At 30.5% G+C, this 17,359-nt stretch overlaps 3 protein-coding genes across 3 annotated transcripts; all 3 read left to right on the top strand.

Moving 5' to 3' along the window:
- Positions 1-335: 335 nt before the first annotated feature.
- LOC133816801 (phloretin 4'-O-glucosyltransferase-like) lies at positions 336-1,993 on the top strand. Its single transcript, XM_062249107.1, has one exon. The coding sequence runs from the start codon at positions 362-364 to the stop codon at positions 1,868-1,870; it is 1,509 nt and encodes a 502-aa protein (XP_062105091.1). The 5' UTR covers positions 336-361; the 3' UTR covers positions 1,871-1,993.
- Positions 1,994-7,550: 5,557 nt separating this feature from the next.
- LOC133815720 (phloretin 4'-O-glucosyltransferase-like) lies at positions 7,551-8,990 on the top strand. The gene has a single exon (XM_062248530.1). It carries the CDS (start codon positions 7,551-7,553, stop codon positions 8,988-8,990), a length of 1,440 nt encoding a protein of 479 aa, XP_062104514.1.
- A 4,717-nt stretch (positions 8,991-13,707) lies between these two features.
- LOC133819898 (phloretin 4'-O-glucosyltransferase-like) lies at positions 13,708-15,348 on the top strand. Its single transcript, XM_062253276.1, has one exon. The coding sequence runs from the start codon at positions 13,794-13,796 to the stop codon at positions 15,243-15,245; it is 1,452 nt and encodes a 483-aa protein (XP_062109260.1). The 5' UTR covers positions 13,708-13,793; the 3' UTR covers positions 15,246-15,348.
- Positions 15,349-17,359: the final 2,011 nt, after the last annotated feature.

The following is a 17,359-nucleotide window of genomic DNA, read 5'->3' as shown; positions in this document are numbered from 1 at the left end:
ATTTTCTTAATATTTAAGTTAGTTCGTTCATATATTATTTTGAACATATATTATTATCTATACTTTAATTATAAGAAATCTAGATGTAAAATCAGCATAAGTCCACGTGAATATTCGTCGTCATCCGTAACTGAATATTAAAAAAAAAATCAGTTACAAATATATTAATAACAAAAATTAAAAAATACAAAACGACAATCTAAGCAAAAATAATATAAAACGACAATTTATACTAATAAACGACACTAAACTATGCTACTACGTCATTGCTAACGTACTTTCTCTCCTTCATCCGATAGTATAAAATAAATCATAAAGAGAGATCGAGTCGTCTGAGTCACCACCGCTCTCCGATCATACAATGGCACGGCTCCGATTCATCTTGGTTACGTACCCAGCTCAGGGCCACATAAACCCAACTCTCCAATTCGCCAAGCGTCTAGCCGCCGCCACCGACGGCGGCGCCGACATCACCTTCACCATCCCACTCTTTGCCTACCGCCGCATGTCAAAGGGACTCGACTCGAAAACAATAGAAACTTCGAACGGGTCGGTCATATCCTTCGCCGCATTCTCCATTGACGGCTACGATGATGGTTACGACTCTCGAGTAGGTGATCACCAACACTACCATTCGGAGACCAGTCGTTGTGGAACACAAGCCATAACCGATCTCGTCGTTTCCGCCAGAGACGACGGTCGTCCGTACAGTTTCTTGGTCTGCACGCTTCTCCTCCCGTGGGCAGGTTTCGCCGCCGACAAACTCGGTCTCCCGTCGGCGATGCTGTGGATTCAGCCGGCGACGGTTTTTGCTATATACTATCACTACTTCTATGGTTACGGTGATATGATCAGAGAAGTGTTTGACAAAAAGGAGTATCGTTTGAAAACGACAGTGCCTGGATTGTCGTTAGAGCTGACTCAACGGGATTTACCGTCGTTTATGGATCATGAAGATACGTACCACGAGGCTATGAAGATCTTTGAAGAACAGTTTGAGATGATTCGAGCGAGAAATGAGAAGAGAATACTTGTCAACACTTTTGATGAGTTGGAGACTGAGGCGTTGGGAGCTGTTAGCGGTATGAGTTTGATCGGAATCGGACCGTTGATTCCGTCGGCTTTTCTGGACGAGAAAGACCCTTCTGATAAGTCGTTCGGTGGAGATCTTTTCGAGAGATCAAAGGGCAAGTACATGGAATGGCTAAACTCGAAGCCTGAAACGACAGTGGTTTATGTGTCGTTTGGGAGTCTACTGGATTTGCCAAAGCAACAAATGGAAGAAATAGCTAAAGGGTTGCTGGATTTCGGCAGTCCGTTCTTGTGGGTCATCAGAAAAAAGACTCAGAACGACGAAAAAGGTGGTGGTGGTGATGGTGATGATGGTGAACTGAGTTGCAGAGAAGAGTTGGATAAGCTTGGATTGATAGTGCCATGGTGTTCTCAAGTGGAGGTTTTGTGTAACGAGTCAGTTGGGTGTTTCGTGAGTCACTGTGGCTGGAACTCGACGCTGGAGAGCATGGCTTCGGGGGTTCCGGTGGTGGCGATTCCGAGGTGGTCGGATCAAGGGACGAACGCTAAGCTGATCGAGGATGTGTGGAAAACAGGTGTGAGAGTTAAGCCCAACGAGGATGGAATTGTTGCGAGTGAAGAGATTAGGAGGTGTTTGGAGTTGGTCATGGGAGGAAAGGAAAATGAGAAGGAAAGTGGGAAGGAAAATAGGGTGGAAATGAGAAGAAATGCAAAGAAATGGAAGGATTTGGCTAAGGAGGCTACTAAAGAAGATGGATCTTCGGATCAAAATCTCAAGTCCTTTGTTTCGAAAATGATTCGTGAAACTACAGTTTGCAACGATTCTATTGCTTTTTAAATTTAATTCATTTTGATTTTTTTTTTTTTGTGTTCTTTTGAATCCTAAAAAATAAAATAGCTTACGGAAACTTGCCAACTTTATATATGTTTTGTCCAGTTTAATTAATCCAAATTTATCTAAGGTAATTACCCCTCAATTGTGTAATTACACTTACTAATTAATCAAGGGATATCTTTAGTTAAATTATGAGCTATATACTACAATTCTAGATCTCGCACAACTATATATATATAAATTATATTATTCCTGTTAAAATATTATTATTATTGTTAATAACACGTTTTTAGAGTATTTTACAAATCAGAATTGCTAACAGACATTATTAGTGCTAAACACCACCAGTGTCATTCGATTATTAGTGCAATTAAATATTGGCTTCCACTTTTTTAAATTTAATAAGTATTACGAGATATCGCTAACTAATCATGAAATCACATCATGTGGTGGTGTTAGACACCTTAAGATCTTAATTAGTAACCCTTTTTACAAATACTTTGGTTAGAGAATATATTATAGCCTTAATTCAACTTTTCTTTATGAATGTTTTATTTGAGACTCATCAAATGTGTTTGACTTATATGTAGGACTATACTAATTCAACTTGTCTTTCAGACTCTATTTTCCTAATTTTAATTATCAACAAATAACTCTCGTTATCACAATGAACTCGGTGTACTCTTTTATGGTATAAAAGTTTTATTGTTTGAATAATTTAGGGGCATCTTTATCTCATGTGGATTAAAATGATAATAAAATGGCCCATAATGGATTGGTTAAACATGCTCTTAGATTTGACAATAAATTTAGTCAGATGAAATTTATTCCCCACCTATTTGTGATATATTCTCTTTTCAATCTTAATAATAGCTTAATACAATCATTTTTTTTAAAAAAAAATTATCATCATTAGTATGTTATTACATATAATCAAATATCCTAATAAAACCATCAAACAATTAAACATTTTTTTAATAAAATCTCTCTCATCTTTCTTGTTAACTCTACAAAATAGAGTTATTTTACCACTTTTTATGTGCTAATTGTTGCTTAATTCTTGAGTTTTTAATTGATTTATTAAGTTTTTAAGTAATTTTGAATTTAGTAGTCATATCATGATTTTATATAATTTTGTGTGTTTATATAAGTATTTTGTTGTAAAATATTATAGTTGATTATTGGAATTATTATTATTAAGTTAGTGGTAAAAAAAAATTGTATTATTGAACTTAAATGTAAAATATAAATTAAGTTATAATTAATATTTTCAAAGAATTAAATTGATTTATTTTATAGTTGAAAATATTGTATTATGATTTATTTTATATTTATTTTGTAAGGAATGCATGCTCTTCAAAAGAAAGAAAAATAAAGAGGAAAGTGGCATTTTCAAATGAAAGAAATGAACAAAATGGCATTTATAAAAAAGCTCATTTGGGCCCAAGCCCAACAGCCCCATGCAGCTTCTCCACATGCCTTCCCACGTTGACTCCACATGCCAGCACATCAACATGTTCAGCATATACTCCAACCATGCATATACACCCAACATCACCAAATGCACGCCCAGCCACTTCTCTTCAGCAAGCCATCAATGCCCAGCATTTGCTTGTCCAGCCCAGCTCCAAGGCCCATTCGGCCCTCACACCTGATGCAGCCAATTGCCCAAGCCATTTACCAGCCACGCCTGGCTCTTCAACACCAATTCGGCCCAAGTTAATCAAGCACCAAACAACCACCAAAAATGCCAAAAAATCATATTTTTCCTTCCCAATGTTTTTTTTTCTTCTTATCACTCAAATATCAATTCACTCTTCCCTATTTTTCTTACCTAAATAAACATTCCTAATTTATTTTTTTACCCTAGCTTTTCACTAATCTTTTACCCAACCAAACATTTCATCTTTCCAATACTCTTACACTTACTCTATTTATCCTACCACTTCCCAACACAATTAAATTAATCAATTTATTTATTTTAATTTGATTAATTTAATCTCCATATTTTGCCTATAAATAGAGTCTTGTAAGACCATTTGGAGAGCTCTTCTTCTTCATCTTTTTTTCAATATCTTCTACACATTTTTCTCTCTTCTTTTCACTAGTTTGTCTCTACCATTTTCATCTTTTGAAGAGCATGTCAAGTATGTTATTTTGTAATTTTTATCTAGTTATGAGTTTCTAATCTTTTTCAAAGGTTATTAAGATGATGATGAAGCAAAATGTAACTAGATAGTATTTTTTGTTGTATGTTGATTTCCCATTTGTACAACATTGTTTATGGATTTTTCTATCAAAGATATGCATTTTTTCATCTATTATTGATTGTTAAAGCATATTACACTAAGTTCTTCATTATGCAAAAATATGATATTCTTTGATTAAATGTTTGTCATTAAATTGTTCACATCTAATTCTTAGAGCATAAGTATCATATTTTGCCTAAACATAATCTCTTTGATTTTTTGTAGTTCCATTAGGTTGTAACACAACTAATGCTTAGAAATTATATCTTATATAAGTGAAGAAAAATCCTACCTTTTTGAAAGAGTAACTTGTGCTTGAATAGAAAATATATTTTGAAAAAATATATAGTGTGATTTATTTCAACTATATTAAAACTTGTGAATCAATATACTTATAAATACTATTGAACTTGCATTTTGTGGATTCTAACATCTTAATAATCTTATTTTTTATATATCATTTGAAAATAATTTTTCTATTTAATCTTAAATATTTTTATTACTTGTCTTTTATTTTTCTAAAACAAAATCTCATCAAATATTTAGAACTAGGTTAGAATATTATTGCTTTGTTTGAAATAGTTTCTTTTGATGTTAGTCAACTCCCATGGGTTCGACCTCATACTTACATGAACATTATATTCCGAAATGATTCGTGCCCTTCCGAGTTTAAATATTAAAACACCCTCTTTAGGGATCAACATCTCTTCTCCCTCCCTCGTCCCTTTATATTTGAAATGAATAAAAAAGATTAAAAATATATTATTTTAATGATATGAAAAAATAAAGAAATTAATGCATGTTTGATGAATTATAAAAAATTAATAAATAATAGAAAAAGTGAATTTTTTATGTATATTTTAAATAATAGAATAAAAAAGCCCCATGCTCTTAATCTTCAAGCATATATAATAAAATGATAAAAACAATTAATGTGTTTGTTATAATTTTAATAATTTATTTAAAAAAATATAAAGATATATAAATCCAGAAAAGATGTTATGCATTTACATAAATTCACATATTTTTATTTTTTCTCACACCTATATAAAAAATATTATTTTCTATTTCTTATACTTTTTTTTTTTTGATACAATCCAAAAAATAATTAATTCTCATTTTTATTACCTGTTATAATTGTAAATTTTACACATTCCTTATTCTCATCATCCTAATTATCTTTACCTATTCTTATCCTTATCTCTTTATTTTTATTACCTATATTTTAAAGTTTATCTACAACTTAATTTTAGTATTATTAATTTAATTATTTTTTTCTATTCAACTAAACGAATTGTTTCCATAATTTTGCATATATACATATATAATGAATATCTTAAATATTAATTAGTGTATTATATATTTAAGAAATAGCATAAATCCACATGAAGTTCCATGAACCTGAAAAATGCTTGGTAATACGTTTTTAAGAAGAAAACCAATTTTTACCAAAATTAGGTTATATAGATTCTGAATTAATTAATTTCTTGGGTGCTACAAAGGGAGGCTGTACGTACAGACAAAGCAAAGAAAATTTACCAAAATTATTTTTGATTGGCAATAAATCCATAATAATAAAAGAAAAGAAAATTTTATATCTTTTCTATATAATAAGTGTGTAGATAACAAAAATTATTGATTTTAACGGTTTTTTAATGTTAACTTTAACAAAATATTATTATATTTAACAGTAATTTGTAAACACTTAAATTTAAATAAAATAATTAAAATTTTTAAAATATGATATTTTTGAGATATTTTACAATAATAATTATTTTAAAATAATAAATAATTAAACAAATCAAAATAAAATATTTTTGAGATATTTTACAATGATAATTATCTAAAAATAATAAATAATTAAAAAATTATTAAAAATAAATCATTAAAAATAATAAATAATTAAACAAATTGAAATAAGATATTAATTTTTTAGATATTTTACAATGATAATTATTTAAAAAAAATAAAATCATATATTTTATAACTTAAATAAAATTTAATTAAACTTAAATTTACTTATTAAAATAATATCTTATTAAATATATAATATAATTTAGTAACAATTTTTTTAAAAAAAAAAACTAGCAAGAAATTTAAATTTAAAATCCACGTATAATATTTAATATTACATTAAACATATAATATATAATTTATTATTGTCACTCCCAAATTCAAAAACTAGAACAAATATAAATTTAAACAAAAATAAATAAATTATTTAATTAAAATAATATATTTATATCACATTAATATAAATTTAATAAAAATAATTAATAAATTCTATAAATAAATATAATTAAAATTTGAACTAATTAGTTTGACTAAATTCAATTGGGATGAACTCCTGTTTTTTATTATTATTATTATTATTATTATTTTTTTATAAAAAAGCTCAGCAATATATAACACTATCGCTTACAACGTGAAACTCATCTATGACACCAAGAATTTGACAATATAAATATATATATATATATATCCTAGTTGGTCTTTCTGATAGAAACTTCCAAATTTATTACAAGACCATCTAGGACACAAATATCAGGTACACTAATTGGTGAGAATGGACTCTCTTCAAGTTATTTTGTATTAATTCTAGTTTTGGTAATTATTATTTTTAATTACATTTATCAAAATTTCAATTTATTGTCTAAAAATTTCGGTTAATTATCTGAATTTTTTTACGAACCATATAAAAAATTTCGACTTCCTGTCTATCTTGGAAATGATTTAAATAATTACTTCTATCAAAATTTTAATTTGTTGTCTAAAAATTTCGGCCAATTATCTAAACTTTTTGAAGACGGGCTGTCTAAAAATTTCAAACGATGGTCTAAAGCCAATATTATTTAAAATAGTAAGGTGGTTTTGACGACCAAACTATCTGGTAACTGTAGTCTTTGATCATCAGTATCAGAAATGACCATATATGGAAAAAACATTCCGCTCACACTATTCATCCACGTCAAGAGATTTTGTGGTTCAAGTTGGCTTGTATATAAGGTAATAATAAAACGTTATGAAAGACTTATTTTCATATTCTGTGACTATATATATATACATATATATATAGTATAGACATGTGTTACAAGTTTTTCTTCACATAAACCCTAGCCGCCACTCTCTTTCTTTCGTTCTGCATCATCATCATCAGGTCATCATCTTTCTCACTCTTCAATATATATATATATATGTGTGTGTGTGTTCATACTGGTCTCCAATGATTAACTTGATTTTATTTTTACTTCTGAGTGAGTTTCATTGTTTGGACAAATCTCTCTGGATTTTTCAACTTGGCCAACTTTTTTTTTTTAATCTACTTTATCAATATTTTTTATTTTGTCACTATATACACATGCATACATATATATAGTGATATATATATATAATAGTATAACTGCAGAAGAACTTATATATATATATATATAGCGATGGCACGGCCACGGTTCATGCTAATAACGTACCCAGCAATGGGACACATCAACCCAACCCTACAATTCGCCAAGCGACTCGCCGCAGCCACCGAGGCAGACATCACCTTCGCCATCCAACTCTCGGCCTACCGCCACATGTCGAAGGGATCCGACGAGGCGATGAAAGACATCGAAACCGCAAATGGGTCGCTCATATCCTTCGCGCCATTCTCCGTCGACGGTTTCGACGACACTTTCGGCATGGGCTCTCAAAAGACCGTCCAAAACCTTATCTCCGAGACGGCGCGTTGCGGCACGCAAGCCATAACCGATCTCGTCGTTTCGGCCCGAGACGACGGACGTCCCTACAGTTTATTGGTCTACACACTTCTCCTCCCGTGGGCGGGGGTCACCGCCGACAAGCTCCGCCTCCCGTCGGCCATGTTGTGGATTCAGCCGGCGATGGTCTTCGCCATTTACTATCACTACTTCTACGGTAGTGGTGATATCATTAGGGAGCTTTGTGCCAAGGGTGACTACAACTCTTCGAAAACGACATTGCCTGGATTGTCGTTGGAGCTGACTCGCCGTGATTTGCCGTCGATTATGGATCCCGAAGATACTTATTACGTAGCTCTACGTTCCTTTGAAGAAGAGTTCGAGATGATCGAGACTAGAAATCAGAGGAGAATACTTGTCAACAGTTTCGACAAGTTGGAGACTGAGGCTTTGAGAGCTGTTCCTGGTCTGAGTTTGATCGGAGTTGGACCGTTGATTCCGTTGGTCTTTTTGGATGATAAATCACCTTTTGAAAACAAGTCCAAGGACAAGTACATCGACTGGCTGAACTCGAAGCCTAAAGCGACGGTGGTTTACGTGTCGTTTGGGACTCTTTGGTTACCTCCAAAGCAACAGTTGGAGGAAATAGCCAAAGGGTTGTTGGATTTCGGTCGTCCTTTCTTGTGGGTCATTAGAGAAAGGACTCAGAACGACGAGAAAGGTGATGATGATGGTGAACTGAGTTGCAGAGAAGAGTTGGATAAGCTTGGAATGATAGTGCCATGGAGTTCTCAAGTAGAGGTTTTGTGTAATGAGTCAATTGGGTGTTTTGTGAGTCATTGTGGTTGGAACTCGACGCTGGAGACCTTGGCGTCGGGGGTTCCGGTGGTGGCGATCCCGAGGCGGTCGGATCAATGGACTAGCGCTAAGCTGATTGGGGATGTGTGGAAAACAGGAGTGAGAGTGAAGAGCAATAAGAATGAAATCGTTCCAAGTGACGAGATCAAGAGATGTTTGGAGTTGGTCATGGGAGAAAATGGTGAGGAAAATGGGGTGGAAATAAGAAGAAATGCAAAGAAATGGAAGGATTTGGCTAGGGAGGCTCCCAAGGAAGGTGGCTCTTCGGACAAAAATATCAAGGCTCTTGTGGCGGAGATGATTCAGGGAACTCAAGTTTGAAACAAAATTAATCTAATTAGCAATGCTTTTGTGTGTTTTAATTCCATTTCAATTATTTGAATTTGTTTAGTTTCGTTTCGTTTCTTAAGATTATATTCAGACTGCTTGGAGTTGGTGTATAAATCCTCAAAGATAAGTTACAATTCTTTCAAGCTAGTCAAACCAGTTTCTTGGGACCAAAATAGTCGAAGGAGTTTTAAAGTAAAAAACCTTTCAATTTTGAGCAGTTCTGCTCATCCTCAATATATAACTATGCCAAGTGTTCAACTTTTATTGAGTATGACCAGGTCATTATCTTTTCTTTTGAATATAAGTCAGTCCAACTCAGCTTATAACACCGAAAAAGGCGGGTAGTTGACATATGGTGCAGTATAATATCGAGTCTCACTATTATTTGAATTTAATAAATTTTATGAGGTATCGCTAATCAATCACATGGTGTTACCTCATGCTGTGTTGAACACCTTAAAATGTCAAATAACAATACTCATTTTGATATGAAAACTATATTTGATATCCTTTCTTTGAAAATGTTGCAAATTATTATAATTTTTCTTAATATATCTCAAATTATATACTACACTAGTTTTGCTTATTTGACACTTTACAATGCCCAACACCATATGAGATGACACTTAGTTGGTTAGCAATACTCTATAATATATAATAATTCAAATATGTACATGTGAGACTCAATATTTTATTGCACCAATAATAATATATCATATCCTTTTAAGTTAGGTACCAATAATATCTTTCAGCAATTCACTTACTATCGAAGTAAAAATTTCTCAATCATAAAGTTTTAAGATTCTTTGGGTACTTGTTAAATGTTGATGATTTTGATATTGGATAAGATGTAAAGCCTGAAGGTAGGTGGTATATATATATATATATATATTTATTCTCAAGATTAATGAAATTTATAATTTTGCCACGTTTGTTAAGTATAGTGTGGTGGTAGGTGTTATTTTCGAAAAAAAAATCAGTTGTCCCCGATATATTCTCTCATCTTGTCCTACTAACTAATTTAAGACACATCATCTAATTTAATTAATTATTAATAAAATTATTTGACAACATTAAAATAAATTAATGAAGCTTTTATTTATCTCTCCTCAATTAATGCTAAATTCTCTCGACAATAAAAAAAAATAATAATATCAATTTATTTTTAAAAGAAAAATAATCTCAATTTAAATTTAGCAATAATATCCATCGGTTAAATATAAATTAATTAAAAATCCTTATTAAAATTTAATCTCAATTAATTAAAAGTCTTATTTTTTGGTGACATTTGTCAAAAACCCTTATTAAAATTTAATCTCAATTAATTAAAAGTCTATTTTTGTTTTTTTTGTAATCAGTCACGTTAAATGACTAAAAAAAATTAAAATATTTTTGGAATTAAAAATAAAATAGAAAACCACATTAACATTATTGCTCTCAACTAGCATTTCTTTATAAAAGTTAAAATCTTATCATAAGTCAATACCAACATAACATAACTATTTAAAAAATGACACTTACATGTATTCTTCTGCAATAAAATAGAAGCGAAGAAAGAGTGTTTTCTTATGCAAAATAATAGGAGAAGGAAAAAAATGAAAATTTGATTGTATAATCTTTATTTGAATAAGAATTGATATTCCCCTAATTTAAATGGAACCAATATTGTATTTTTTTAATTTAAATTTAACATTAATATCTCATAATTTTAACCTTTTTTTTGTTTTGAAAGAAAAAATCACAGTTATGTTATGTTGGAAATAACTTATGATTTTAACTTTTATAAAGAAATGTTATGTATTTTATTTCCTTTAACGTTGAGAGCAATAATATTAATGTGGTTTTTTATTTTAAAAAATATTTTAATTTTTTTTGTCGTTTAACTAGACTGATTACCAACAAAATTAGACTTTTAATTAATTGAGATTAAATTTTAATAAGGGTTTTTAACAAATGTCACAAAAAAAGAGGACTTTTAATTAATTGTAATTAAATTTTAATAAGGATTTTCAACTAATTTTATATTTAACCGATGAATATTATTATATTTAAATTGAAATTAATTTTCTTTTAAAAATAAATTGATATTATTATTATTTTTATTTGAGAGAATTGAAAGCTCTATTAATTCATTTTAACGTTGTCAAATAATTTTATTAATAGTTAATTAAATTAGATGAAATATCTTAAATTAGTTGGTGGGACAGAGATAAGACAGTATAATGGGGACAACATAATTTTTTTCATTATTTTCAAGACTCATTTCCTAAAATGCTCACGAAAATTCTTGTTATAGAGATGTTATACTGTTAATGTTGAAATTTAATATCGGGTCCCACACAAATTAATTTAATAATTATTATGGGGTATTACTAATCAATTATATGATGTTACCTCTTGTGGTGGTGTTAAACAAATTAAATCTCAAATAGCAAAACTCTATTTATTTTGGTGAGTTAGAGTGAAAGAGGACAACAAATGAGAGAGAATGAAGTTAATATACTATTCTAGAGGGGCTTTTTTTGTTGTTGTTCATTTGGGCTATTCTACTTTCAAATTATGTTTCTAGCATTTTTTTTATGGCTATATTGTGTTGTCTCGACATTGCAGCATCTGCCAAATGCTAAAAATAAATTAATGGGTGCCAAAATGCAATTTTTTTTAATATTAAGTAAAAGTAAAATATTAAGACCATCTCCAACGTAATATTGTAAATTTTGTGCCAAATTTAGCACAAAAAAATAAGTTAATGTTATATTTGGCTCAATATTTGTAATTGTTCTCCAATGCACAAGATGCAAATTAACACAAAAACGTTAATAATTAATTTAACATGTATTGAGAACATACAAAAATCAATTTTTTTTATTATTCTTTATCATCCAAATTATGTACTCCAAAAAAATTGTTATTAAGAAAAGTAAATAAAAAATGATGTATGGTTGGTCATTAATTGTCAGCTATTAAATTATAATAATTAGTAGCAATGTAGTATAAATATAAAAGTAGCATTTATTGATGTCTAAAATTTGGTCCATGCTATATTTTGTGTCAAATTTTGTACAACTTTTAACATATGCTAAATTTGACACACTTTTTAAAACATAAGATACATTGTTGCCCAAATATATCATACATTCATACTATAAATTATTATGATGAATTTTAGAGGCTTATTTCAACACAAATCTGAAAAGATAAAAATACGAAAACAGGCTTGATTTGCACCACATTTTAATCAAAATTTCATAATTGTTGTTTGGTTAGTTGTTTTAAATCATATTTTAAGAAAAAACAATAATAGATGGAAGAGATTTCACATACATATTTTTTTATTTGAGAGAGTAATAAGTTTGAAAACTTTGTTAAGGTTTACACAATGAGCCACATAATGAGGTGACATCATATAACTTATTTAAATTGAATTATTTTAATATTTAATTTTTAAATACAAACAACACATAAGATGTTAAATTTTTTATAATGAGTAAACAGAAGACAAATGTCAAACATAGTTGAGATCAAACCATTTAAAAATACCAATAATATTATTGTTATTTAGTTAAGCTCTTACAATATATTATAGTACCAACTGTGAGTTGCATGCCCAATGCAAATTTAAGAGTAGAAAAAAATAATATTATATAAACCTAAGATCCACTTTTTGCAAAGTATTTTTAATTAATAATATAGGATAATTATACACTAGGGAGATAGAAAATACTCTTATTGTAGGATCATTTTCTATTTTTTATATTTGGAAAAATTATAACTCAATTGTTTCTTCATGATTATAGTTATATAGCAGTTATCTTATTAATTTTTAAAAAATTCAGAATAATTTACAGTGCTCAAATGAGTATTCAAACAGTCTGTTTTTTACACTTATAAAAAAACTTAGTCACGAGTACAATTGGTTGATTAAACTCTGATTTGGGCATTGTAAATTATTCAAAATTTCTTAAAAATTAGTGGGATGTCTGCTATAACTATAAAATATAAGATCATAAAAAAAATTGGTTTTAATTTGTCCCAATACCATAAATAAAAAACGCCCCTATATTAGGAGTATTTTCTATGATCTTATGAAAGAATTGTCCAATAATATAAGATAAAATTCTAAGTAAATAGCATAATAATAATAAGGTATATTTGCGGGAAAAATACTTAAATTATTATGTTTGTGCACTTAAGTATCCAAGTTATTTTTTTACCGGGGAAAGTACCTTTCGTCCATATTTTGTTGCAGCCGTCAGTTTCAATCATTAAGTGTGTTTGTGACATGTTGATGAAAGTATCAAATTAAATAAATATTTGTGGTGAAAGTACCTAATTTAATAAATATTTGTAGTAAAAGTACCTAATTTAATAAATATATGCGGCAAAAATATTAAAGTTATGAAATATTTACAACAAAAGTACCAAAATTATAAATAAATTTGACATCAAGTGGTGTAATTAGCAACAAAATAAATAATTTTAACAAAATATTGACGAAAAATCCTTTCGACTTCAAACAAATAATTTAGTACTTAAGTACTACGTATTATTAACAAATAATTTGGTACTTAAGTAGTATATATTATTTAATAATATGGGAAAAATCCCTAATAATGACTTGGTAGTTTCCCAAGTATATCCTACTTCGTCAGCTCAAACGTCACTATTCTTTCCTTAAATACCAGAGACATTTACTTTGTTCACTCACCAACGCCCACTGCTTTCAATTCTTGATCAAACGACATCGTTCGTCTTTTCAAAGCAATATAACCCCACGCGCCGCCGTCTCTTACAATGGATAGGCCGCGCTTCATGGTTATGACATACCCAGCTCAAGGCCACATAAACCCAGCTCTACAATTTGCAAAGCGTCTCGCCAGCATCGGCGCCGACGTCACCTTCGTCTTACCCCTCTCCGCCTACCGCCGCATGGCAAAGGGCTCGGGTTCGGAACCGGAACCTGGTACACCGTACGGATCGGCCATAACTTTTGCACCGTATTCTGTAGACGGATACGACGACGGGTTCAAGCGCGGAGGCGACATGAAACACTACTCGTCGGAGGTGAAGCGTTGCGGGTCTCAATCCATAACCGATCTCGTCGTTTCGGGGCAAAACGACGGCCGACCCTACTGTTGCTTTGTCTACACGCTTCTCCTCCCCTGGGCAGGGAACTCCGCCGCCGAGCTCGGACTCCCGTCGGTTATGTTGTGGATTCAACCGGCCACGGTTTTCGATGTGTACTATTTGTACTTCAATGGTTATGCGGATATCATCAAGGAGAACATGAGCAAACGACAATCTCATACAAAAACGACACTTCCGGGGCTGTCGTTGGAGTTCGACCGACGAGATTTACCGTCGTTTATGGACGCCGAGGATGCTTATTCCTTCATTCTCCCGCACTTTCAAGAACAGTTCGATATGATTTCGAAGCAAAATCACCAAAGATCAATACTTGTCAACACTTTCGACGAGTTAGAAGTTGAAGCTTTGAGAGCGGTTAGTGATCTGACTTTGATCGGAATCGGGCCTCTAATTCCGTCGGCTTTTCTAGATGAGAATGACCCGTCCGACAAGTCTTTCGGCTGTGATATTTTCCACGGGTCCGAAGGCAACAAGTACATCGATTGGCTGAACTCGAAGCCCAAAACGACAGTGGTGTACGTGTCGTTTGGGAGCATATTGGATTGGTCAAAGCAACAAATGGAGGAAATCGCCAAAGGGTTGCTATCTTATGGCCGTCCATTCTTGTGGGTCGTAAGGGAGAAGAGAGACAAAGTGGAAAACGACAAAGATTGTGATGAGGATAACGATGAGTTGGTGAGTTGCAGAGAAGAATTGGAAAAGCTTGGAATGATAGTGCCATGGTGTTCTCAATTGGAGGTTTTGAGTAACGAGTCAATCGGGTGTTTTGTGACTCACTGTGGCTGGAACTCGACGTTGGAGAGCTTGGCTTCTGGTGTTCCAATGGTGGCGTTTCCGAAATGGTCCGATCAAGGGACTAATGCCAAGCTCATAGAAGAAGAGTGGAAAATTGGGGTGAGAGTGAAGCCCAACGAGGATGAAATCGTCGAGAGTGAAGAGATTAGGAGGTGTTTGGAGTTGGTTATGGGGAAGGAAAACGAAGAATTGAGAAGGAATGGAAAGAAATGGAAGGATTTGGCTAAGGGAGCTGTCAAAGAAGGTGGTTCTTCTGATAAAAATCTCAAGTCTTTTGTGGCACAAATGAATCATATATCTTAATTATTTGATAAAAAAAAACATAATATTTGTTGTTATTCCTTTCTAGATATAATTCTCACACTTTAAATCGATTATAATAGTAAAGTTTTGAAATTTTAATTAACTGTATTTCATAAGTAAATTATTTCTCATCTTCTCTGTTATTATCATTCATACATTTTTTTTTATGAGTTATATTGTATCTAATGATATCTTAAAATATATATATATTTATAAGTTGTAAATAGTCATATACTACATCTGTATGAGCTTAAAAAATGTCTGTTGAATATATATAAATATATTTACAGTGTTTTTGTTCATTATTAATTAGATTATAATTTCTGAAAGTACAGAAAATAAAAAATGTTTTATTAATTAGAGGCTCTGTCTAATTTTTTTATATATATTTATATAGTATGAATCTACAACTTCTCTCCCCCAACTATTGAGTCTAGAGCTCAAAAGAGTTTTGGTGTTTGCAACACGAAGTTGAGCGATTACAAAGCATTTATTTTTTTATAGTACCAGTGCATTATTTTTATTTTTGATACCTAGATAGATATAATCTCAATTTTTTTTATATGATGGTATACATTGTAACTATTTAGAGCATCCTACAAATTTTCAAAAAATTTCGAATAAATTATAGTATTGAAAACAGAGTTTAAACAGCTTGTTGCACACGCTTTTATTTTTTTATATACGCATGTAAAAGTCAATTGTTTAAATCTTGTTTTCGATATTCTAAATTATTCGGAATTTCTTGAAAATTTCCAAAGTGTCTTAAATGATTACAACATACTTTGTCATATAAAATAATTGGAAAAAAAAATTATCGAGATACAGAAAATACCTGGCTGTACCACAATGTAGTCGTTCCACTAAATTATAATTCAATTTTATTCATACATGCATACTGGTATTAATCATAGTTATAGTTACTTTCTGCGAGTAAGTATGTTATGTTGTAACGACTCCCTTTGTATTCCTCTCTGCCTATAAATAATGTGAATGGTTTAGTGTTGACTTTCTACTTTGAGTGGAATAAAATTTGTTACTAAATGCAAAAACACAATAAAATAAATGAATAATGCCCAGATAAATTCAAGCTTTCAATCTCTTAGGATAAAAACGTTGATATCAGGGTTTGAATAATTGATAAAAACGACATAATGGAACATAAACGACAAAGTTCTTAAAAATGACTAAATTCGAGAACAACGACTGCCATAAGAAGAAAACACACGAAAAAACAACAAACGACAGTATTTGAAACAACGACATAATTGGAAGAAGAAAAATGACAAAATTTGAGAAAAGGACAAAAAAATATTTTATTAAATAAATCCTAAAGGTAAATAAAATTTTAACGAACAAAAAAACATACCACTCTTTTTTTATCTTTTAATTAATTAATTATTATCAAATATATTATTTTGATAATTAATTTAAATATTCTTTTGAAATATTAAAAAATAATTAAAAAAACATAATTTTTATTATACTTTAAAATATTTAATATATTATTTATTTATATTTAAGCTAATAACTAAACACACACTCATCATCGGTTATTATCATTCATAATTTTTTTGTCTAAGTTATGATGCAAAAACGTTGACTTTTGCTAACAAGACAAAGTTAATTACTGAAAAGTATAAATATAATAAGGACTAAATTTGTAAATTTATATTAGAAGAGGTCCTGCTAGTGAAAAAAACTAAAAGGTAAATCTCTTAGCCAATAATTTTAAGACTGATCGTTGTATATATTATTTAGTACATAAAAACTCTAATACATTTTAAATGGATAATCACAGCATTTTAAATGATTCAATGCAACATATGCTTAATAATATATATATGTGGCAAATTCTCCGGTGCACCCTTTGATGTTTTTGGCACCGTAAGTATTTTCCGTGAATTTTTTTTTATATCTGTGTACATTAAATTTATTTAGAATTTTTTGTAAATTTATCAAAATATTTAAAATATTTTACAGTGTCAAAAATAAAGTTCAAATATATTATTTTTCACTCACATAAAACAAATTAGTTATGCATACAATAATTTATTTTGAACCTACCTTTCAGAATTATAAATTATTTAATTTTTTTAAATTTATAAAATACT

Source organism: Humulus lupulus, chromosome 2 (genome assembly GCF_963169125.1).
Source record: "Humulus lupulus chromosome 2, drHumLupu1.1, whole genome shotgun sequence".
NCBI classification, from domain to species: domain Eukaryota; kingdom Viridiplantae; phylum Streptophyta; class Magnoliopsida; order Rosales; family Cannabaceae; genus Humulus; species Humulus lupulus.
This window is presented reverse-complemented; position numbering and strand designations above follow the sequence as displayed.

Bases quoted from the DNA above. Each gene is read 5' to 3' on its own strand.
- LOC133819898 (XM_062253276.1), top strand. From the start codon at position 13,794: ATGGATAGGCCGCGCTTCATGGTTATGACATACCCAGCTCAAGGCCAC.
- LOC133816801 (XM_062249107.1), top strand. From the start codon at position 362: ATGGCACGGCTCCGATTCATCTTGGTTACGTACCCAGCTCAGGGCCAC.
- LOC133815720 (XM_062248530.1), top strand. From the start codon at position 7,551: ATGGCACGGCCACGGTTCATGCTAATAACGTACCCAGCAATGGGACAC.